Source organism: Solea solea, chromosome 13 (assembly GCF_958295425.1).
Source record: "Solea solea chromosome 13, fSolSol10.1, whole genome shotgun sequence".
Classification (NCBI taxonomy): Eukaryota; Metazoa; Chordata; class Actinopteri; order Pleuronectiformes; family Soleidae; genus Solea; species Solea solea.
The window spans coordinates 965,083-989,107 of record NC_081146.1 but is presented as its reverse complement, the minus strand read 5'-3'; the positions used below and the strand labels follow the sequence as shown (position 1 = coordinate 989,107).

The 24,025-nt window shown below is 42.4% G+C and overlaps 2 protein-coding genes across 4 annotated transcripts; both read right to left on the bottom strand.

Annotated features, from left to right (window-relative positions):
* Positions 1 to 773: 773 nt before the first annotated feature.
* Positions 774 to 8,357, bottom strand: ccne2 (cyclin E2). 2 transcript variants are annotated; one of them, XM_058646844.1, is made up of 12 exons: positions 8,180 to 8,357; positions 6,502 to 6,540; positions 6,139 to 6,220; positions 5,544 to 5,597; positions 4,904 to 5,043; positions 4,369 to 4,504; positions 4,066 to 4,212; positions 3,857 to 3,952; positions 2,140 to 2,274; positions 1,947 to 2,058; positions 1,699 to 1,856; positions 774 to 1,597 (listed from the first exon to the last, which is right to left on the bottom strand). In XM_058646844.1, the coding sequence occupies exons 2-12, from the start codon at positions 6,513 to 6,515 to the stop codon at positions 1,487 to 1,489; spliced, it is 1,185 nt and encodes a 394-aa protein (XP_058502827.1). In that variant the 5' UTR covers positions 6,516 to 6,540; positions 8,180 to 8,357; the 3' UTR covers positions 774 to 1,486. The 2 variants fall into 2 exon arrangements, with proteins under 2 accessions (XP_058502827.1, XP_058502826.1); XM_058646843.1 differs by having other exon boundaries at positions 4,904 to 5,046; positions 8,180 to 8,351.
* A 3,868-nt stretch (positions 8,358 to 12,225) lies between these two features.
* Positions 12,226 to 24,025, bottom strand: tp53inp1 (tumor protein p53 inducible nuclear protein 1). Of its 2 annotated transcripts, none has more exons than XM_058648151.1 (4): positions 23,826 to 24,025; positions 21,330 to 21,640; positions 15,524 to 16,067; positions 12,226 to 15,055 (listed from the first exon to the last, which is right to left on the bottom strand). In XM_058648151.1, exons 2-4 carry the CDS (start codon positions 21,448 to 21,450, stop codon positions 14,836 to 14,838), a joined length of 885 nt encoding a protein of 294 aa, XP_058504134.1. In that variant the 5' UTR covers positions 21,451 to 21,640; positions 23,826 to 24,025; the 3' UTR covers positions 12,226 to 14,835. The 2 variants fall into 2 exon arrangements, with proteins under 2 accessions (XP_058504134.1, XP_058504135.1); XM_058648152.1 differs by having other exon boundaries at positions 21,330 to 21,618.

Below are 24,025 nucleotides of genomic sequence, written 5' to 3'. Positions count from 1 at the left end.
TGTGTGACTATAGTAGTGTTTGTGAGAGAGTATGATAGTAAGTGTGTGTGACTATAGTAGTGTTTGTGAGAGAGTATGATAGTAAGTGTGTGTGACTATAGTAGTGTTTGTGAGAGAGTATGATAGTAAGTGTGTGACTATAGTAGTGTTTGTGAGAGAGTGTGATAGAAAGTGTGCGTGACTATAGTAGTGTTTGTGAGAGAGTATGATAGTAAGTGTGTGACTATAGTAGTGTTTGTGAGAGAGTGTGATAGTAAGTGTGTGTGACTATAGTAGTGTTTGTGAGAGAGTATGATAGTATGTGTGCGTGACTATAGTAGTGTTTGTGAGAGAATGATGTTATGTGTGAAACCATGTATGATTTACTCTCATAAATAGGCTTTGCGTTAGTGATATGATACAAAAATAGTTTTCACTTGAGAAAATCACCTTCACACTCCATGTCTGGCCTGGGGTTAGGGTTAGCCTTAGGGTAACCCTGTCATGGAGCAGTCAGTCGCTTTTCACTTTATGTGGTCAAGCCGCTAATACTCCTACGTAGATACATGATATGACTGTATGAATGAAGACATGAGATGATTGCGGACAGAACGAGGACATGAGACGAGCATTGGACAGCTGCTTCAGACTCAGCAGGCGGAGACAGAGAGCAGGTTAGGTTCACGGAGTCTGTTGCCACAGTAACTGACTCGGAGTTAGTTTTCACTAACCCTGCTTTCTGACACGGGCACAACTTCAATTCTTTCTGATTTTATAAAGTTAAACAGACAAAGTTATTTTGACTTTTATTGACACACATTGTAGGAAACAAAGACACATTTGAATTTTTCTATTTACAAAAATAGAGTTTACAGTCGTACACTGTGGTCTGTATCTCACACACGATTTCAGCTTTTATTTTGTAAAGCCGTCATTCCCTCTTTAATTAAGGCACTAACGAAGCAACAGCCGTTAATTTTAAATCTGAATCATAAATAATGATTTGTTCATTTCATTCTTTTTACATATGAACAAACTTTAAATAAAAACACTTTACATTTGTCAAGTTTCACAGGAATGTAACGACACACACACACACACAACACAGTTCAACGCATTCACCACGTTTCACACATTTCTTTTTTGCAGCTACAAAAACTCTTTGTATCCGATCTTTTCACGTCAAGATGTTCAGTTGAGAGTAGAAAGAAGACCGCGACTTCCTGAGAATCCGACTAAATTCTTCAGATTAGCACCAGTTGAATCTCCCGGAATAAAAACTAAAAACACTTTGATTTGAGGGACGTTTTAACTCCTGAATAATCCAGATTCAGTTTCATTAAAACGGACGCGTCGACGACGACAGGAAGTGAACGTCTGAACTTAGTGTCTAAAACTCACATAAAAAGTTCATCTTTTAAAAAAATAAAAACGTGAACGTTGTTGTTTGTTAGCTGTGCAGAGGTAGCATTTAGCATGTAGCATTGCTCAGGTGTTCGTGTCCTGCTCAGGGATTGGCTGGTTTCTCTGTGCTGCTGGGCGGAGTCAGGAGAGGTGCGATGGCGACAGGCGACATCTGACAGTCGGGGGCGTCGACCTGACACTCGTGAGCTTTTCTCTGAAACACAAAAAAACAATGAATGATACAATGTCAATAATCCGAATTCTTCAGATTATTGACATGTTTGAGAGACGACGGCGTCTGTCAGTCTGTCTCACCAGCAGGTCCAGGTAGGACACGTGTGTCTGGATGTTGTGTCGGTCGTCTCCTTTCACTTTAGGGAAGTTCTTGAGAAGGGGCGTGGCCTCAGCGCGCAGCACGTCCACGAAGGGGCTCATCCAGCGAACGCACGGCGCAACGCTCTCCCACGTCAGACCTGACATGAGGGCAGACGGGGGCGGGGTTAGAGGGCGGTCATGTGACCCTGAAGGTCAGTGCAGTCGTCACAGTAAACGTTGTGACTCACCTGAGACTTTGTGGACGACGTCAAAGCTGAAGAAGTGGCAGAAGGCGGCGGCGGCGAGGACGCTGTAGCTGAAGTCCAACCAGTTTATGTCCATCATACACAAGTCCAACAGCTGAGGACACACAGACGTTAGACTACAATCACACACACTGCACCTGTGTGTGTGTGTGTGTGTGTGTGCGTGCGTGTGTACCTGTGTGATCTGGATGTACGTCTCTTGGGAAAACTGAGGCACCAGAAAGTTCTCGTCGTCTTTCTGGGCTTCCACCTGAGCGTAGAGCTTCAGCCAGGAGATGGAGGTCTCAGGACAGAGGTTCCAGTCCAACGCCTGCAGGACGACAGACAAACATGGACGTGAACATGGAGGACTCGACAGGACCAGGTCTGTGCTTCAAGCAAGTTCACATGGCTGCAGAGTCTTAAAGATCTCCGGTCATTCATGTTTCTCCGGGTTTGTCACGAGTGTCACGATACGAAAGAAATCAATTCATCACACGGTGAATAAACTGAGCTCCATGTTTGTTTTCATCGTCTCTGTATCAGGACGCCTCAGTCAGCTGCATGGTCTGTGTGTGTGTCTGTGTGTGTGTGTGTGTGTGTGTCTGTCTGTCCTCACTGTTGATCGTTTAGCCCGTTAATGAATGCAGTTTTGTTTACATCCATTTGATTGATTGTGTGTGGTTTTTATTCCAGTGCATTTTATTTATTGTGGATATTTAAAATGTCTTCCAGTTCGACTGTTAAATATTCTTTAGAGATAAAAGTGTATTGATCTTGGAGAAGGTGAACCTGCATCATCATCATCATCATCATCACCACATTAGATGAAAACAGTCTTGACAATATTAACATTTATCACAATAATTTATCATCCAGCAAAATCTGTTATTGTGTATTTGTCAGGACAGACAGACCCTCCATCACTAGGTTCCAATTAGAGTTGTTCCAATTCCAGTATCAGAAATGCCTCCGATACTGTGGGCATCGGTATCGGCGAGTACTGGAGTCCATGCACCGATCCGATACCACGTTATTTAATAGAGCTCCGTTAGCTCTGACACGGTTCTTCTTCGCCGCTCTTGAAACAGTTGCGCTGTGCTGTTTTAGAGGCGTGAAGAAGAACTGATCACCTGACACCTGTAGACAAGGAGCTAACGTTAGCTCATCATGTCGGCAGTTTGGCAGTATTTACCAGTTAGCTCCGTTAGCTTTGTTAGCGCGCCTACAGTCAAACTGGAGCGGCCCGTTTATTAAACGAAAAGAGCAGCGCTACAGCTAACCAGCGTACCTGTGTCCTGCGTATGTTTGCCTCTGTTTTTAAAGTTTAGCGTTACTTCAGAGACTCATTTTAACAATCTGGAGTCAAGTAAAAATGATGTCACACGCGTCTTTTCCCGGTCAGTCGTCATGGAAACATGAAGCTCTGCCAGTGCCGCGGTGTTTGGACCAGAGTCAAAACAAACTAAATAACATATCACTGGTAAAAATAAATGGTGTCCATTTGCTGTATTAGTTCATGTTTTACAGAGGGTTTAACCTGAGCCAAACCTTATCACCAATGATAATCATATCACAGTCATGCAGGCGTAGTATGATATATTTTCTTTTATAACACACTGGTATCGGTATCGTTACTCTGTATCGGCCGATACCCACAGCACAAGTATCAGAATCAGGAGGGAAAAAATGGTATCGGAACATCTCTAGTTCCAATGTCTTTTTTGTCTCTTCACTGTTTCAAGTCTTTGTCCAGATTGACCTCAGTGACCACACGAGGCAGCAGAGGACCAGCAGCTAAAATGACTTTGGTGTGGGAGAGTGAGTGGTTCACAAACATTTTTAAAGATGCTGTAAACAGAAGCAGACACAGATTTTATTGCGTCCGGAAGCTTCTTCTTCACGTGTTTTACCTTCAGCAGGTGAAGCTCCGTGCGCTGGATGTCCCACGCGTCACAGGCTCCGTCCGTCACATACGCAAACTCGTAGATTTTGGGAGGATAAATTTCCTGAGGAGAGAAGTCACAAAACCGAGGCTTTAAATCAGAATAAAATCACCAGTGAGAGGAAATCCACATTTAAAGTCCCTCATGATCCTACAGCAGAGTGGGCGGGGCCTCACCTCAATCTTAGAGGCGACGAAGAGCGCCGTGATGCCGATGAGCTGAAGGTAGTCTTTGTTGACGTTCTGCTGAGTCAGCATGAAGCGGTCGAAGTAGTCCTGAGCGAGGTAAGCTGTCTGCCGGTGCAGACTGTACACCTCACTGACCTGCACACAGGACACACGCGTTCAGAACAAACGAGCACACACACACGTGCAGACGACACACACACACACACACACACACACACACACACACACACGTGCAGACGACACACACACACACACACACACACACACGACACACACGTGAGACACACACACCTCGAGCAGCCAGTCCAGCAGGATGGCTCTCATCTTGGGCTGCAGTCTGGGGTGCTGCTGAAGGTAACTCTTATCATGGACGTACTTCAGCTCCTTGTTGAGCATTTTGATCCAGACGTCGTCTGAACTGGCCCAGCTGCACAAAACATGACACACACAGTTCACTCATGATGCCAGGAATCAAACCCACAACCTTCTTAAGACAAGATAACCGATTCCTCCACTGATCCACTGCAGAGCTTTTATAATATTGTACTGTATGAAGTTTAGAGATGGTTTCATGAGGCTACGACATGTTTCCCCCCTCATTGTTAACAAGATGAGACGTTTACAACAGGAAACCACTCACTCTCCCACACAGTGAGTTTTACACAGCAAAACAAACAGCATCATGTTTGTTTTGCTGCTAAAAAGTGGATTTTCTTATAAAATCATCAGTTCTTTACATGTGAAACTAAGATCAGGTGATAAAGATTCATGATCTGTGAACAGACTCGGGGGTGGAGTCAGAGTGAGGTGTGAAACAGCTGCTTACCTGAGGCGGGGGATGGGCGAGGCCTTGATGAAGAGGTTTTTGAAGGTGTACTGTTTGAAGCTGGACGAGTCTGTGGGCTGCAGCTCTTTGTGTGGAGTCTCGATGAGGACACATGGACTCGCTCCGTCCTCTGACCAACACTTCTGAAAAGACACACACACTCAATTTATATCTGCAGTAAATCAGAATAAATAATCCACTTCACTCTGAAGAAGCTCAAAACAATGACACCTAGTGGTGACACTGATGTACTGCACAGCTGCACAGAAGATTTAACAGAGCTGATGTTCATCATCAATCATCTGGTGATTATGTTCATGTGAAATATCAGTGACGATCAAACTGTCCTCAAATGTCTTTGTCCACTAACACAATGATTCAGTTTTAATGAGGTCAGAAAATAGTCACATTTAAGAAGCTGAACAATCACAGAAACGGCTTTTAATGAATTAAAAAAAACATAAATTTAGTTGTGGATTAACCGTTGTAGACCTACTTTAGTAAGTAAAGCACACACACACACACACAAATGAGGGAGGGGGAAACAAAATGGACGCCCTCATGACACACGACAGGGAGGAGTAACACACTGCTGTGTGTTATCTCACACACACACACACACACACACACACACACTGACCTGTATTTCATAGCTGTGTTTCTTGGCTGCAGGCTGTAGTTTCTTCTTCGATGGCTGGAAATTAATTTAAAAACTCATTAGACAGAATTCAAACTAATATAAAAACAACATATGAGTAATAAAAACAAAATCTGTCTGAGTCTATGACACCTTTAAGAACATGATCACATCTTTATCTCACTGCGAGACAGACGTTTGTAAACCACTCACTCTCCCACACCAAAGTCCACAGAGAAAACCAGTGATTTCAGCCGCTGCTAATCCTCTGCTGCCTTGTGTGGTCACTTTGTGTCACTGAAGTAAGTTTAGATTAAATATTTTAAAGACGACATTTGAACTTAGTGATGAGGCAGCAGTGGATCAACAACGAGAGAGAGAGAGAGAGAGAGAGAGAGAGAGAGAGAGAGAGAGAGAGAGAGAGAGAGAGAGAGAGAGAGAGAGAGAGAGAGAGAGAGAGAGAGAGAGAGAGAGAGAGAGAGAGAGAGAGAGAGAGAGAGAGAGAGAGAGAGAGAGAGAGATTTACAGAAGTGTGTCTCACAGTGAGATAAAGTGTAGATTTAATATTTGGTGAGTGTTTTGTGGCCGAGACACAAACCTCTGACTTCCTCTTCTTCACTGGGACTCTGACGAGCGGCTCAGGTGTGTTTGAGTCTCTGGTTTGAAGCGTGATGCGACCACTGAAGGAAAAACAGCATTAACATCAGAGACGGCCTCAAATAATATCATCATCATCATCATCATCATCATGGAGCTCTGATTCATGCTGCAACTCACTATTATTTTAATCAGTTAGTTAACGTTGCTTTAACCTGGAAATGATTCAGTTTAAATGATTTCTTTTATGCAGAAAAGAAACCAAAAATAATAACATTTAAGAAGCGGAAAAAAAAAGCACAAAAACTGGTTTTAATGAATTAAAAATGACCGAGTTCATCTGGAGGAAACCTGAGCGTCTCACCTGCGTCTGGACATGATGTCGACTGAGTTTATTCTTCTGCTGCAAAGACACAAAAGGAAAGGAGTAAAAATCAAGCTCACGTTTGTTTCTATCATAAAACAGAAGAAAAAAGGTAGAAATCTAGATTCAAAATGACAGACAGATGAATATGAAAATAAAAATTATTAAATATCTGTCTTGTAAAAGTTTACAGATTGAAGGAAACGCATGAACAGAAGTACAGTCGTGCTTTTCTCACTTTGTTTTATCATCGTTTTCTCTCTTTTTTTTAGAAATCAGACAATAATTAATGCTGAACAGCTGCACTGGAGTGCAATTATATACAGTTTTAATAAAACAATAATGCATAAACTAAATATTAAATACATGAAATGGAACAAAAAATAAATGGGAAAAAATGAAAGTTTGAGTCACATTTATGAAATTACAAAATGTGTAATCTGTAATAATGAATAAATAATCAGTTGATAGAGGTTATTAACCTGATTAATGATCAATATCTGCTGATCATCGATGTTTATGAGACAGATTTTGTTACTCATTGTAAATTCAGTCCAGTGTTTGTTTGATCATGAGCCTTTTTAATCTAATCTGGATTATTTACAGACATGACTGATGACGTAAAGAGTACACAAGTAAACGATAACAACAATAAAACATGATGATTACTATAATAATAATAATAATAATAATAATAATAATACTAGCAGGTCACAGTAGCAGTCAGAGGGAGGGGGGTCTGCTCTGCTCCAACTCTCCCTCCATTTTAAACAAAAAAAACTCCTAAATGCTTCATTTCACGCAAACACCGCGAACCGTGAGCGACTCGACACACATTTCCACACTTTACTGAAGCACTTTCTGCTCTCAAAGTGTGAAAATATCCACTTTATTCCACGACTGAAACTCAAAGACGCGCCAATTTGAGGAGCTCAGAAGCGGGAGGATTTGAGCTCCTTCCTCCCTGAACCTCCTCCAAGTCTGCGGGGGTAAAGTGCCACAAATGACCGCTAAACATCAATCGAACCGACGTTAAACTGGACCCGACCACAACCACAGAGTCCCAGGATTCACACATGTAAAGAAACGTGTGTTTAACCGCAGTTAGACCCGGTTAAACCCGGGTAAACCGACTCCAGCACCGCGAGGCTAAGCTGTGGAGGGGGGAGCTACAGTCATTAGCAAACTCTAGCTAACTAGGTCAACAATAACCAGCTAATGTCGACATGTAGACACACGAGTGATGGTCTGGTTTAGTCTTAAACCAGGTTTAGAGTCAGTGTGAGTAAAAGAAACAGAGAAAACGACTTTAACTCGGTTTACTGAGACTTTTTAAAGCCACAACAGCAGCGTTTTCCCACAGTTTGAACACAAACTCGTACAAAACTTTAAAAAAAACCACCCAGTAAAACATGCACTTTACAACCAAAGGTGAGAAACGTTTAAATGTCTGCGAAATCACATTTAAATCGACATTATAGTGAGTTTAAAGCACAAGTGAAGCTGCACACTGAGGCTCGTCCTCATTTAAACCCACTCTAAACTAAACTACACCCACAAATACACGGATTTAAGGGTTCAAACGAGTAAACTTCATCCTGAACGTTGACCCACAAGAACCGGGTCTATAAAGGCTTTAGTATGTGTGTGTGGGAGCTCTCCGGCGCTGTGCTCTTACCTCCTCAGTGAAGAATGAATGAATGATCATCAGCTGTGGCGCCGGCGCCAATCCTTATATCCGCATAGGCCTGCCGCCAACACTGCGCATGCGCGTTCCCGGTTTTCACAGAAACCCGCTAAATGTTTAAATTTGCGAGATTTTTCTCAGACGAACCGGAGCGGAGCGTTCACACGGTGTCCGCGAGCCTCCGCGAGCCTGCGCGAGCCTGCGCGCGGACACAGCGGCTCTGCGGCGGCGGAAAAAGCCACTGATTCGCGCCGTTTAACTGGAGCGCGCGCTCACTTCTACACACAGAGTCGCGCGGGGGTTTTCGTGACGAAAACGGCGCTTCCCGTTAGTTCCGGTTGGACTTTGACGGCTGCGCAGACGCCAGTGAATGTGACGACAGCTGATGTTTACGACAATGTTCCGATTCTGTCCAGTTTTTTGTCATTTTTCTTCGCGGGAGTGAAACAGCTTCCGCGTCCGAGTCCCGCCCATGGGAGGGGCGTGTGTGACATCTGACCAATGACAGAGTGAGCGGCGACTCCCGCGTGCTTCCTGCTGGATGTAAACAGAGGGAGCACGTGGGTGAGCAGCTGTCAGAGACACAAAGACAGAGGACAGAGATGAGAGACAGACAGACAGACAGACAGATAACGTTATTATCTTTAAATCACATTTATGTACACATGGTATAAAAAGAAACAAAGAAATCACACGGATTTTTACCATTTACTAATGTTGTGGGGACCTAAAACTGTTTACACAGTCACATTATGGGGACTTGTCTTCCTTGTGGGGACAAAACTCATGTCCCCACAACGTAAATGACTACATTTTAAGGTGAAGATATGTTTTAAGGTTAGGTTGAGGTTGAGGTTAGGGTTAAGATTAGAATTAGGATTGCTAGCAGTAATTGTGGTTAAGGTTAGAGTAAGTCTCCAGGAAATGAATTTAAGTCAATGCAATGTCCCCTCAAGTCATGAATGTCACACACACACATGAAAAACATGTGTGTGTTTGTGTGTGAGACAATAATTTTAAACTGGGAGAAAAACTAATCTTGACTTGGTTTTATATTTTTATTGAAAAGTGTCATAAATCCCACCCCCTGATCTCAACCCTCCCTTGAACAAGGTCACATGATTGGGTGAACCCTCCAGAAAATCTTCCTGAAAATGTGGGAGACTCTGGAGACGGAGCGGCTCTTCTTGTTCAGATGAACCTTCACACATGTGGCGATGGCGTTCTGAAGACCTTCAGAGCATCCGGACTCCATGGAGACCAACAGTCCCAGTGGACTGCAGTACTGCTTCTGTAGCTCCTTCACGATGACTTTACGAAGTTGGTCGACATCTTTTAAGGTGATGGCGACTTTGGAACCTTCCAGTTCGGCCCAGATTCCGTCTAACAGAGTGTTGACTTTGGATTCCAGGTTTGGAACGATGACAGAACTTTGTTTCACCTCCAGTGTCGCGTTCAGGAAGAGTTTAGTGATGACAGACCTGAGAAAGAACCGGCTGTTTCCTGTCACGTCTGCAGCGTCCTGAACATGTTCAGCACATGTTCTCAAAAGTGCTGCGTTCTCCTCCTCTTGGAGGTGTTTCTCCTCCTCTTGAAACTGTATCTTCTCTTCTTGGAGCTGTTTCTCCTCCTCTTGAAACTGTATCTTCTCTTCTTGGAGCCGTTTCTCCTCAACTTGAAACTGTATCTTCTCTTCTTGGAGCTGTTTCTCCTCCTCTTGAAACTGTATCTTCTCTTCTTGGAGCTGTTTCTCCTCCTCTTGAAACTGTATCTTCTCTTCTTGGAGCTGTTTCTCATCATCTTGGAGCTGTATCTTCTCTTCTTGGAACTGTTTCTCCTGTTCTTGGAGACATTTCTTCTTGTCTGGGAATGGTTTCTCCTCCTCTTGGAGCTGTTTCTCCTCCTCTTGAAACCGTATCTCCTCTTCTTGGAACCGTATCTCCTCCTCTTGAAACCGTTTTTCCTGTTCTTGGAGAAATGTATCCTCATCTTGGAACCATATATCATGTTCTTGGAGCTGTTTCTTCTCCTCTTGAAACCATTTCTCATCCTCTTGGAACCATTTCTCCTCCTCTTGGAGCTGTTTCTCCTGCTCTTGAAATTGCTTTTCCTCCTCTTGGAACTGTTTCTCCTGCTCTTGGAAGCGTTTCTCCTGCTCATGGAACCATTTCTCCTCCTGTTTGAGCTGTTTCTCCTCCTGTTGGAGCTCACTGTCCTTCAGAACAGTCAACATGCTGTGGCAGCTGAACAGTTCTTGGTTGCTCAGCCACCAGCTCATCAGGGACAGGAAGCAGACGACTCTGCTCTTGATGTCTTGGTAGATCCTGTTTTGAGACCAAGGTCCTGACACTTTGCAGACCGAGTCCTCTCCGGTGATGTGCCTGTAGAGCAGTGGACTGAGTTTCCCTGTGATAACAAAGGCCTTGTGAAATAAGACGTCTCTGAGGTTGTCGATGAGAGCGAGCTCACCTGTCTCACCTGCCAGCAGCACAGACTCCACGACAGTCAGTAAAGACCGCAGTGACTCACTGTCTCCACCTTTGGTCTCGCAGATGAACTTGGCCTTCACCTGTGAGATGATCTGACACATCGACGCTTCGATGAACTTCTTGGTAAAAAAGTCACAGATCTTCCTCCTGGCTCGATCCACCAACAGCTGTTTGTGCTGCTGAGGTTCAGGATCTGGATCTTCAGTCTCTTGGAGGCTCACAGCCTCAGTGATGGACTCAGCGATGTCGTCAGCATCACTTTTGTTCTCCAGAGACGACGCCTTTTCCAGCAGGTTATAAACCATGTCTGCAACGTTGTCCAGAATGGGCTCAATGATCTCCGCCGCCTTGTCCATGAGGACATCCTGGACGGACAGGTTGGACGGGATCGGTTGTCCTCTGGACTGACAGTGTGTCTGCAAATTGCACCATTTCTTCATCTTCCTGGCACTCACCTTCAGAACTTTGCCCGTTGAACAGATCATGGCGTTGAGCTTTCCCGGTGGAATGATGCGTGTCTTTGTTTCTGAAGCCGTCACGTAGTACGTGACCTCTGACACCATCAGCTTGGTCACTCTGTTGATGCTGGATCCCGGGACGGACTTGACGAGCAGAGCCTCAGTAAAGCTGCAGCAGAGCGAGTCGTACAGAGCGTCGTGGACTTGGTTTATTGGAGCTCCTTCCTTTATTTTTTTGGACCAGACGTGTGAGAAGCTCCTGAAGATGTTCAGCAGCATGTGAGCCAGTCTGTGTTTGGTGCGAATGTCCAACGCTCCCGACTGGACCGAGTTCCACTGGTCAAGAGTCAAATGTTTGACGCACGATAAGATGTGCGGTCGAATAGTCTGGACTGACTTCATGGTCAGATCACCAGTGCTTAATGTCTCCATCTTTCATGGACTTTCTTTCTACACTCTGGTATCACAACATGTTGTCCAACGTCGTCTTCTCACGATGTCTTAGCCACACACTACTGTAGTAATGTGTCCGGAGGGGACATGAAAGGATGCAGTCCCTCAACAGCTGTCACACACTAGGGTCCTTTCATGTTCTCTGTCATTTCCAAGCGTAACCATGGCGATAGAAATCACAACAAATGAATACATGTCCCAGTGTAGCAAAAAAAGAGTGTTTTTGCCATAAAACACTCTTCAGACTATAGTAGCTCAGCGTTTCCTGACATTTGTAAACCACTCACTCTCCCACACCAAAGTCTAGAGAGAAAATCAGTGATTTTAGCTCGCGGGGACACAGGAGCTGCTGGTCCTCTGCTGCCTCGTGTGGTCACTTGAATGTTGAATGATGGATTTCAAAAAGCTAAATTTTACAAAATAAGACATTAAAACTTAGTGATGGAGGCAGCAGTGATCAACAACTGCTGTGTGTGTGTATGTGTGGTGTTAAAATCGCTGATTTTCTCTCTCAGCTTTGGTGTGGGAGAGTGAGTGGTTTAAAAACGTCTGTCTCACAGTGAGATAAAGACACAAACACGTCCTTAAAGACATCGTAGACTTAAACTGAAGCACACATGACAAACGGAGACAGTCGCTGTGTATGAAAACATTTATTATCTGATCACATGTATGAACTGTTTAATGAGCTGTTTGTTTTCAGAGAGTTGATCATTCATACCAAATACAAAGTAGAGCATTTATGTCGATAAATAAAACATTATAGTTCCTACACCTGTTTTTTATTTTTTATTTTTGGCAAAGTGCTGTATTTTCCAGTAAACTAACACCAACAAAAAAACATCTAACACTCAGTGAAAAGTGAAAAAAAATGCCACAAAATATTCTTCACACTTTAAAATTTAAATAATAATAATAATAATGATGATTATAATAATAATAATAATAATAACAAAAAAGGAGAGAATAGGTTTTGCTACATCATTCTGTCTGGTTTTGTCGAGTCATTGTTAGAAAAGCTGCGTCTGGCTGAGTGGGCGGCGACGACGTGTCTCCACCGCCGAGTGGTGCATAGTTGGTTTCTGACATAGTTTGTTTGCGTGTTTTTATTGATTTCAAAAACAAAGTAGAGAGAGTTCAAGTTCTTCATTGATGCATTTCAACATTTTAACATTTTAACCTGGAAGGCACATGATCCACACAGTTCAAGGCTTTTCAAAAACCCACAAACAAACCTTCAATAAAAATCCCTGTTAGTTTGATGAGAGACGAGAAAAGTTAAGATAAGAGGAGACACGACATAAAATAACATCGTCTATGATTGTAGAGAGAGAGAGAAACAAAAAAAACACGCCACGATCGCGATATCGATTATTTACAAACACGCGTGAGTGCTTTTATTATTAATGTCACGACTGAAGCTTCAGCGCCGCACAGTTCCACGTCTCCGGCTTCACTGAGACGCTTTTCTTATGTTCCGTTCTTTAAATGTATGATTATGTCAAGAACATTTTCAAACATCTGACTTTAGTGTGGACGTTTCGTGTGGACGTTTCGTGTGGACGTTTCGTGTGGATGTTTCATGTGGAGGTGCTGCGTGGACGTTTCGTGTGGACATGTAAACAATTACGATTCTTTCCCCGCGCAGTGCGGCGACTCGTCTCCACTGCTGTCACTTTTTTTTTTGGTTTAAATATTTGAAGAGATTAAGAAAATGTAACTATGTTAACAAAGAAGATAAAACACAAAGAGTTTTCTCTGCTTGTGGATGATTTCAGTCAGCTGAGTTCAGGTTCACAGTCCCGGGACCAGGATCAGAGAAAAAAAGTGGGAAAAGAATCATCAGCCGTCAAGTAAATCTGCGTTGAGTGAGACGAGTGAAGGTGATTGGTTGTCGTGACCCTGAGACGTGGACTGCAGATTCTTTAAAGAACCAAAAATCAACAAAAACAAGAACAATCGTCTTTTTTTATGTGTGACGTTTTTCCCACAAACAACGTTACAACCATGCGACGCGCGAACAAAGCAAACCACACCCACTTCATACTGATATGTAAATTATTTTTTTCTTTTCTAAAAATATTTTGGAATTTTTTTTTTTACAATACATTTTCATTGACATTTGTTTTCTCAAAGCTACGATAAAAAAAGGCTTTAGTGAAATTTAACTCAGTCGGTTTTTTTCTTTTATCAAAAAAGAACTGAATTGCGTCATCAGAGGCAGGTTTTTACAGCGGCGGCGCAACGCTTTACGGCAGGAAGTGAATCAGTGATTTTTAAAAATAACAAACAACAGCTGCGGAAAAACACGACGTGGATTATTGTTAGCAAATGTATTTATTTATCTATAGAAACAATCAGTTTACGATGTGGAGCTGATGCTAACTTAGTCTGGCTACAGTAGCTGCTAACATCAACCGTCAATGCTACGTAGTTTGGCTATAGAGGCGGCTAACGTAGTCTGGCTACAGTAGCTGCTAACGCCAACAGTCAGTGCTAGGTAGTCTGGCTACAGTAGCTGCTAACATCAACCGTCAATGCTACGTAGTCTGGCTACAGTAGCTACTAACATCAACCATCAATGCTACGTCGTTTGGCTATAGAGGCTGCTAACGTAGCCTGGCTACAGTAGCTGCTAACACCAACCGTCAAAGCTTGTTTTTCCGTCATCGTTTACATCAACGAATCAAACCTACAACATCAGCAGGTGAAGATGGCGCCCCCTGCTGGTGATTTTTTAAAATGGTTTGTTTGGAGCTTCATCTGACCTTTGACCCACGTCGTGTTCTTGAGCAACATTCCTCAACATCCTCACACTGATTTGAACGACGACATTGCGCCACATCGCTCTTCACAGAAACACAAAACGCCGCCGTACAAAAATCTGCCGCCGAGTAAAGTGACCTGCAGCATCGAAGAAGACAGACGTCACATGACAACTCCACCTTCCTCTGATTGGACATAAAGACTAAGAGAGGGAGGGGAAAGAGGTGGGGCCACATGATGACTGTTTCTTTTCACCATGCCCACTTCTTCTCATCATTGTCATAAAGAAGGTATAAAGAAAAGGAGGAGAGGAAGAGAAGGAGTCACCAAACCAACTGACCATGTGAGCCAATAGAAAGAGAGATCAGCCATTTTCCCTTTTTCACCGTCCAATCAGGTTTCAGGACGTCTGCGATGAGTGAGTGAGTGAAGGCTGATGAAGGAGGTGCTGGTGTTGATGATGATGAAGGCTGACGTGGCCTCAGAAGTTGAGGTGTCTCTGGCTGGGCTGGTGCAGTTGCACCGTGCTGGCCTTCGGGGGGCGCAGCAGGTTGAGGCGTCGCAGGGCGTTGCGGGACAGTGGCTGGGCGGAGCTTCCCTGGCGATGATGCTGCTGCAGGAGGCCGGCGCGGGCGGAGAACGCCGCGGCGTAGCAGAAGGAGTGGAGGCTGGAGCGACGCTGGGCCATGGTTGCCTCCGGCCTGCAGGGGGCGACAACGCGCGTTAAAAGTGAGGTTAAAAATGTACGAGGTCAAAGAGGCATTCAAAAAAGTCATGATGACGCACAGTCAGTGACAAAATGGCCACCAGCAGAGACACAAGAAAAAAAAAACATTTTAGCTGCTTCACAAAAGTCACTTTAAGTCTTCATCTCACTGTGAGACCACTCACTCTCCCACACCAAAGTCCACAGAGAAACTCAGTGATTTAGCTGCTGGTCCTCTGCTGCCTCTTGTGGTCACTTTGTGTCACTGAAGAAAGTCTAAATTAAATATTTTAAAAGCTGAATTTTACAAAATCAGACATCTGAACGTGAACATGTGCTTGAAAGATGTCCTCGACTTAAACCGACAGTGGTTGCCATGGTTACACGGAACTGCTTCCTCATCTCATTCAAAAATCCTCACCTGTCCCTTTAAGAACCAGCATCAGGTGATCTGATGACTCACCTGTGTCGGGGGCCGTCCAGCGTACGTCTCGCCTTCTCCTTCCCTCCTGAGGCCATCGGGGCAGTGGCAGACAGAAAGTCCCGCCCCTGGTCGAGGAGGCGTGGCAGTGGGTCGAGGGTGAGTCGGGGGGGGCTACGGTGGCGGGCATAGACAGACATGCTGGGGTGCTCGATCAGCAGGTTCTCCAGCGGGCTGGTCTCCAGGACGATGGGCTGGCTGCCACGGCCGGTGAAGCAGGGTGGTGGCGTGACAAACCAGCTCTCCTCCAGAGAGCAGGCGTCCAGGCGCAGGAACCCGCTCTCCTCCTCCTCATCATCATCATCGTCGTTGCCCTCTTCGTGCTCCTCAGTGCCGCCGTCCAGGTCGGTGTCAGCCGTGGAGTTGAGGGAGGTGCAGGAGGCATAGTGGATGCGAGGGCTGGACACTGGAGACGGAATCATCACCAGGTCTTCCTCCTCCACCTCGTCCTCCTCGTCCTGGACCAGGTCTGGATGAGGAGCAGTGGATCCAGACAGTCCATCACACTGAGCAGAACAGGCTTCAGCTGCAGAGACAGAGACGATGATTCATAAATGTGTTTGTCCAGCAGAGGGCAGTGAAGTACATACATGTCCACAGTTCACAGGTTTACAGGAAGTGACACGTCCTCGTCTGAAACTGTCTCACACTGTGGAACTGGAGACGAGACGTGACGAGAGCAGGTCGTCTCAGGTCAGAGTGAAAGTGTGCCAGGACTGAGTCAGAGACATCTGTGTGTGTGTGTGTGTTCAGGTATTACTCATGTTGTGGGGACCTAAATGTGTTTACACACTCACATTATGAGGACTTGTCTTCTTTATGGGGACAAAAATGAAGTCCCCAGAACACAAATGATTACATTTAAAGGTGTTGTATGATTATGGTTAAGGTTAGAGTGTGTCCTCTTGTCTCCTGTCCTCTGACATTAAAACGCTCTAAAGTAGTTCAGTAACTTTAAACTCAGTTATTTTTAACATGTGTTTCAACATACAGTGGGTACGTTAAGTATTCAGACCCCTTTAAATGTTTCACTCTTTGTTTCATTGCAGCCATTTGCTAAAATCAAAAAAGTTCATTTTATTCCTCATTAATGTACACTCAGCAGCCCATCGTGACAGAACAAAAACAGAAATGTAGAAATCTTTGCAAATTTATTAAAAAAGAAAAACTGAAATATCACATGGTCATAAGTATTCAGAGCCTTTGCTCAGTATTGAGTAGAAGCTCATTTTGAGCTAGTACAGCCATGAGTCTTCTTGGGAATGAAGCAACAAGTGTTTCACACCTGGATTTGGGGATCCTCTGCCATTCTTCCTTGCAGATCCTCTCCAGTTCTGTCAGGTTGGATGGTGAACGTTGGTGGACAGACATTTTCAGGTCTCTCCAGAGATGCTCAACTGGGTTGAGGTCAGGACTCTGGCTGGGCCAGTCAAGAATGGTCACAGAGTTGTTCCGAAGCCACTCCTTCGTTATTTTAGCTGTGTGCTCAGGGTCATTGTCTTGTTAGAAGGTGAACCTTCAGCACAGTCCTGAGCACTCTGGAAGAGGTTTTCTTCCAGAATATCTCTTGTACTTGGCCACATTCATCTTTCCTTCAATTGTAACCAGTCGTCCTGTCCCTGCAGCTGAAAAACACCCCCCTTTGTGGAACTTTCTCTCATCTCCCTACTGCATCTCTGGAGCTCAGCCACAGTGATCTTTGGGTTCTTCTTTACCTCTCTCACCAAGGCTCTTCTCCCACGATTGCTCAGTTTAGCTGGACGGCCAGGTCTAGGAAGAGTTCTGGTCGTCCCAAACGTCTTCCATTTAAGGATTATGGAGGCCACTGTGCTCTTAGGAACCTTGAGTGCTCCAGAAATTCTTTTGTAACCTTGGCCTGATCTCTGCCTTGCCACAATTCTGTCTCTGAGGTCCTTGGGCAGTTCCTTCGACCTCATTATTCTTATTTGCACTGTGAGCTTTAAGGTCTTACATAGACAGGTGTGTGCCTTTTCTAATCAAGTCCAATCAGTTTAAAGGCCACATAGACCGGAAGCTCCAATTAACGCTGCATTTGTGTGTGTATCTGCGTCATTACCTCGTTTATGAAACCCTAAAGTTTCAGAACAACAGTTCAGCCACTGCTGAGAAAATAGTGTTGTATTGTTTTCCTGGGCTCTGCGAAGCGGATCGGCACTTCCATAGTTTGATGTCGTCATCAGAAATCCTCACCACTCCTCTCACCACCGTAGCGCCTCCTGGTGCGGGCACTAGTCCGGGCACATCCGGTTGCGTACATTCAACCGCAGAAGAAGAAGAACTACTCTCGTTGTAGCTGCTGAGATGCAGAGCATCCACCGTGCCAGTGGGGGAGCTGTGTATCTGAGAGCTGGCCTATCTATTACGTCACTTCCAGGTACCTGGCCAATCACAGTACAGTGGGAAAGCTCTCGTTGGCTGGCCAATCACAACACAGTCCGCGTTCTGGGGGTGTGGTTTTGGTCTGAAACAGCGCAGCTGACGAGAGCGTCAGTGAGGAGATATTTTGATCGGCTCGTTCACAGCGATTAGGAGGTTTTTAATCATGAAAACAAGTTAATATATGTAAGTAGACCTCCATAACTAACATATATGTGTGACCATGAAAACAAGTTAATATATGTAAGTAGACCTCCATAACTAACATATATGTGACCATGAAAACAAGTTAATATATGTAAGTAGACCTCCATAACTAACATATATGTGTCCATGAAAACAAGTTAATATATGTAAGTAGACCTCCATAACTAACATATATGTGACCATGAAAACAAGTTAATATATGTAAGTAGACCTCCATAACTAACATATATGTGACCGTGAAAACAAGTTAATATATGTAAGTAGACCTCCATAACTAACATATACGTGACCATGAAAACAAGTTAATATATGTAAGTAGACCTCCATAACTAACATATATGTGACCATGAAAACAAGTTAATATATGTAAGTAGACCTCCATAACTAACATATACGTGACCATGAAGACAAGTTAATATATGTAAGTAGACCTCCATAACTAACATATATATGTGACCATGAAAACAAGATAATATATGTAAGTAGACCTCCATAACTAACATATATATGTGACCATGAAAACAAGATAATATATGTAAGTAGACCTCCATAACTAACATATATGTGACCATGAAAACAAGTTAATATATGTAAGTAGACCTCCATAACTAACATATACGTGACCATGAAAACAAGTTAATATATGTAAGTAGACCTCCATAACTAACATATACGTGACCGTGAAAACAAGTTAATATATGTAAGTAGACCTCCATAACTAACATATACGTGACCGTGAAAACAAGTTAATATATGTAAGTAGACCTCCATAACTAACATATACGTGACCATTAAAACAAGTTAATATATGTAAGTAGACCTCCATAACTAACATATACGTGACCATGAAGACAAGTTAATATATGTAAGTAGACCTCCATAACTAACATATACGTGACCATGAAGACAAGTTAATATATGTAAGTAGACCTCCATAACTAACATATACGTGACCATGAAGACAAGTTAATATATGTAAGTAGACCTCCATAACTAACATATATGTGACCATGAAAACAAGTTAATATATGTAAGTAGACCTCCATAACTAACATATATGTGACCATGAAAACAAGTTAATATATGTAAGTAGACCTCCATAACTAACATATATGTGACCATGAAGACAAGTTAATATATGTAAGTAGACCTCCATAACTAACATATACGTGACCATGAAAACAAGTTAATATATGTAAGTAGACCTCCATAACTAACATATACGTGACCATGAAAACAAGTTAATATATGTAAGTAGACCTCCATAACTAACATATACGTGACCATGAAAACAAGTTAATATATGTAAGTAGACCTCCATAACTAACATATACGTGACCATGAAAACAAGTTAATATATGTAAGTAGACCTCCATAACTAACATATATATGTGACCATGAAAACAAGTTAATATATGTAAGTAGACCTCCATAACTAACATATATATGTGACCATGAAAACAAGTTAATATATGTAAGTAGACCTCCATAACTAACATATATGTGACCATGAAAACAAGTTAATATATGTAAGTAGACCTCCATAACTAACATATATGTGACCATGAAAACAAGTTAATATATGTAAGTAGACCTCCATAACTAACATATATGTGACCATGAAAACAAGTTAATATATGTAAGTAGACCTCCATAACTAACATATATGTGACCATGAAAACAAGTTAATATATGTAAGTAGACCTCCATAACTAACATATATGTGACCATGAAGACAAGTTAATATATGTAAGTAGACCTCCATAACTAACATATACGTGACCATGAAAACAAGTTAATATATGTAAGTAGACCTCCATAACTAACATATACGTGACCATGAAAACAAGTTAATATATGTAAGTAGACCTCCATAACTAACATATATGTGACCATGAAAACAAGTTAATATATGTAAGTAGACCTCCATAACTAACATATACGTGACCATGAAAACAAGTTAATATATGTAAGTAGACCTCCATAACTAACATATATGTGACCATGAAGACAAGTTAATATATGTAAGTAGACCTCCATAACTAACATATACGTGACCATGAAAACAAGTTAATATATGTAAGTAGACCTCCATAACTAACATATATGTGACCATGAAAACAAGTTAATATATGTAAGTAGACCTCCATAACTAACATATATATGTGACCATGAAAACAAGTTAATATATGTAAGTAGACCTCCATAACTAACATATATGTGTGATACAAGCATTCTATGTCGCCTTTAATTAAACACAGCTGGACTCCAATGAAGGAGCAGAACCATCTCAAAGAGAATCAGAAGAAATGGACAGCATGTGAGTTAAATATGAGTGTCACAGCAAAGGGTCTGAATACTTATGACCATGTGATATGTCAGTTTTTCTTTTTTAATAAATTTGCAAAAAATTTCTACATTTCAGTTTTTTTTCTGTCAAGATGTGGTGCTGAGTGTACATTAATGAGAAATAAAATGAACTTTTTGATTTTAGCAAATGGCTGCAATGAAACAAAGAGTAAAAAATTTAAAGGGGTCTGAATACTTTCCGTACCCACTGTAAATATAAATGATTCTTAATAAACTCACAATCGTTTTACTCACGTTTCTCTCAGGGTTTTTTCTACTTTTTCTACTGTGCTACTGAAATAAACATTAATTACTAGCTTAGCTGTTAGCCTAGCTGTTAGCCTGCCTGGTTTATTAGTCACTACATCCTCAGCAACAATGGAAATCGTCATTGGGCAAAGTAGCTGTTAGCGTAGCCGTTAGCTGCCGTACTTTTACAACTTTACAACTTCGGACAGCGTTGACTATTTTTATTTTATATGGTTTTATAAACGCCCTCATGTCGTAAAAGATACAAAATAGAAACGACAACTCATTTTGTTTTCTACCTATGCTAACTGCTATGCTAACAGTGATGGAAAGTAAGTAAGTAAAGCTTATTTCTATTGCACATTTAAAAACAACCTGAGTGGACAAAACAGCTAATGGCTATGCTAATAGACGGAGTAACAGTCGAGCATCTGCGTACTGTCTCTTTACACTCACACACGATGATTGAGTTTAACGCAGATTTTTATAATCGTCACAAAAATATCAGGAGATTTTTTTAGTGGTTTGGATAATTTGGGAATATACTATATATATATTCTATTTATTAATAATATAATATACTCACTCAGGTAGTTGACCAGGATCCAGTCTTCGTCTTCGTCCTCCTCGTCCTTGGCGCCTCTGCGGCTCCGGCTCAGCTCCTCCCCCTCGTCCCCGAACAGAACACTGGCGAACCTCTGGAACATTCCCGCTGGACGTCCAGCAGGGGGCGGCAGCGCTGAGGAGGGGCGGCGGGCTGCGATGGCAGAGGGGCGTGGCCAGCACTTTGGTCATCAGCTGTGGGATTGGCGGCGGGGGGAAGGCTCCGGAAACACAACGGTAAAGTGCATGAACGGAGTTTGTTTCCAGGTCATCTGAGGGAACAGTGGACGAAAGCTGGACATCACACAGCATCAGAGTCGGAGACAAAGAGACGGAGACAAATGTCAATAATCGTTCATATAAAGAGAGAAAATTCACTCCAAACATCACAGAGAAACATAAAGCAGAGAGTTTTCATGCTGATGCCAGATATTCATCAATTACATGAGAATCTAATTTATTAAGTAGTGAAGCACTTGGTCCAAAAAAGGACGATAAATAAAATGATTTAAGATTCCAGAACAGCACAACACATCTGCTTAACTTAAGTAAAATATGATGTATTGTTAAATATCACATTGTTCTGGTATTTTAGTGTTTTTATTTCTTTGTATTTTGTTGTTTTAAATGGATAAAAATCAGATAAATCAGACTACACAGATTATGCACATTAATATGTAATTCATATTAAAACAGTTTATTCTTAAAAGCCGAATTCTGTCGTTTTTTTGTTTTTAAACATGTCATTAACTTAATGCTCAGTGCCTCATTATAAAGATAATTACATTAATCACAGATTACGCCTTTAGAATTTAAGACAGTTACCTGGAATTAACACCAGGGGGGCCACGTGAGCGTTTTACTCGATATGAACTGTCGGGATTGCCGAAAACACAAAAAATTGGAATTTACGATTTTTTTCAAACGGCACTTGAACGCGCACTCGATTCAAACAAACCCAGGCCGATCTCTGCTGAGATGCGTTTACAGCCTCCAGCCGGCTCGTTTTTCTCATTTCTTACACTCACGATACGTAAATTAATAAAGAAAAATCACAGATAAAACCAAAAAATGAAAAATAAAGACAGAAACACATGCGGGTATCGATTCAGCTGTAACACAAAACAAACATTAACCGATCGAGTGAGAGGCAGATAATCTGCTGCACACACACACACACAAACACTTCTTATCAGGGATTATTATGGGTGGATCATAACCATTACAATAATGACCTAACAAAAAAGGAGAGGCTCGTTTACATCACCGATTCACACCGTTAAATCGGTCATGACCGCGGTGTTTAAGGCGACATGTTACATCATATTCACATTATTTATTCAGTGAAGGCCAAAGAATCACACACATCGCAAAACTATTAATAAAACACACCAGTGACGATAATCTGTCTGAACAATGACCCGTAAACGCACCACCGTCGAATTCACAGATCTGTAACAAAAGCAGCCGAACCCGCTTTAGAAAACTCCCAAAACATAAGACGAACGAGCTTTTTTACTTCATCATGTACAAATACCAAACATTATTCTCGATCGATTTTCTCGTAGACGAAGTCATTGATCAACCGGCTGTTTCTTTGTGCACCAATATAGTTGTTTAACAAGTTTGCGAAGCTGAAAAAATAAAAACCAACCGGGTCCGACAGCGCCACGGTGGAATTTTACAGACATGTAACAAAAGCAGCCGAACCCGCTTTACGAAAACTGGAAAACAGAGTTCGAACGCGATTTTCAATCCGCAAATGACAGATGAACAAAATACATTTTGAATGACTGTCTTGTTTATTAAGTAATACATCAATCGGCGACGTCTGTCTGCACTAATGCGGTTTATTAATGATTGTGCGAGTCAAAAAAAACAATGGTCCGCTAGCGCCACTGGAGTTCACAGCCGTGTAACCAGAGCAGCCGATCCCGCTTTAAGAAAGGTAAAATACAGAGATCGATTCGCTTGCTACCTCACAAAGAACGGATAATCAAAACTATTTTTGGCTAATATCCCTATCAACAATGTAATCGATCATTCGGCTATGACTATGTGCACGGTGATGGTTTAATAACGAGTGTGCGAGCCGAAACATTGTTCGATAAAATAAAGCCTCGGGGAGAAGACAAGGGTGTAACTGCACAGAGTCAGTGAGAAACCGAACACTCTCCGTGTTTGACTTTGACTTCTTTATTCACTTATTCACTTATTTACTTATTCACCTGCTTGTGGATTTATTACATTAAGTATTTCCAGAATAAAAGGACAAAGGCAGAGTTCAGCAGCGACGCCCGAAGCTTTGAACTCTGCTGCGGAAACAATGAAATAAAACATTATATTGTTGTTATTTTGTGCAGTTTTTTGTTTTGTTTCTTTCATAAAAAGCAACGGAACTCGTGAATACTCGTTCGTTTCCGTGTGAAGAGAAAAACAAAGACGTTTTTCCGAGCGGACACAAAACAAAGAGACTCACCTGTGATCGTCACTCTGAGGTAGATAAAAACACCCAAACTCCCAAAACTCCGCGTTTCTTCTCAGAAGAAATAACTGACAGATTCATGTGTTCACACATACGTGAATGTATGTGTTATAAAAGTGTCGCGCGCTCGTGTTCGTTTCCTCTCCGCTGCTCCTTCTTTTGTTGTTGTTCTCCAACAGCTGATCGTCGTGACG

Bases quoted from the DNA above. Each gene is read 5' to 3' on its own strand.
- tp53inp1 (XM_058648151.1), bottom strand. From the start codon at position 21,450: ATGTTCCAGAGGTTCGCCAGTGTTCTGTTCGGGGACGAGGGGGAGGAG. The intron at 16,068-21,329 runs GTGAGTATATTA...CTGTCTCTGCAG, and splicing joins GATCCTGGTCAACTACCTGA to CTGAAGCCTGTTCTGCTCAG. The intron at 15,056-15,523 runs GTGAGTCATCAG...CGCCCCCTGCAG, and splicing joins CTGGACGGCCCCCGACACAG to GCCGGAGGCAACCATGGCCC.
- ccne2 (XM_058646843.1), bottom strand. The intron at 3,953-4,065 runs GTGAGGCCCCGC...TTCTCTCCTCAG, and splicing joins TCGTCGCCTCTAAGATTGAG to GAAATTTATCCTCCCAAAAT. The intron at 2,275-3,856 runs GTAAAACACGTG...GTCGTCCTGCAG, and splicing joins CGGAGCTTCACCTGCTGAAG to GCGTTGGACTGGAACCTCTG.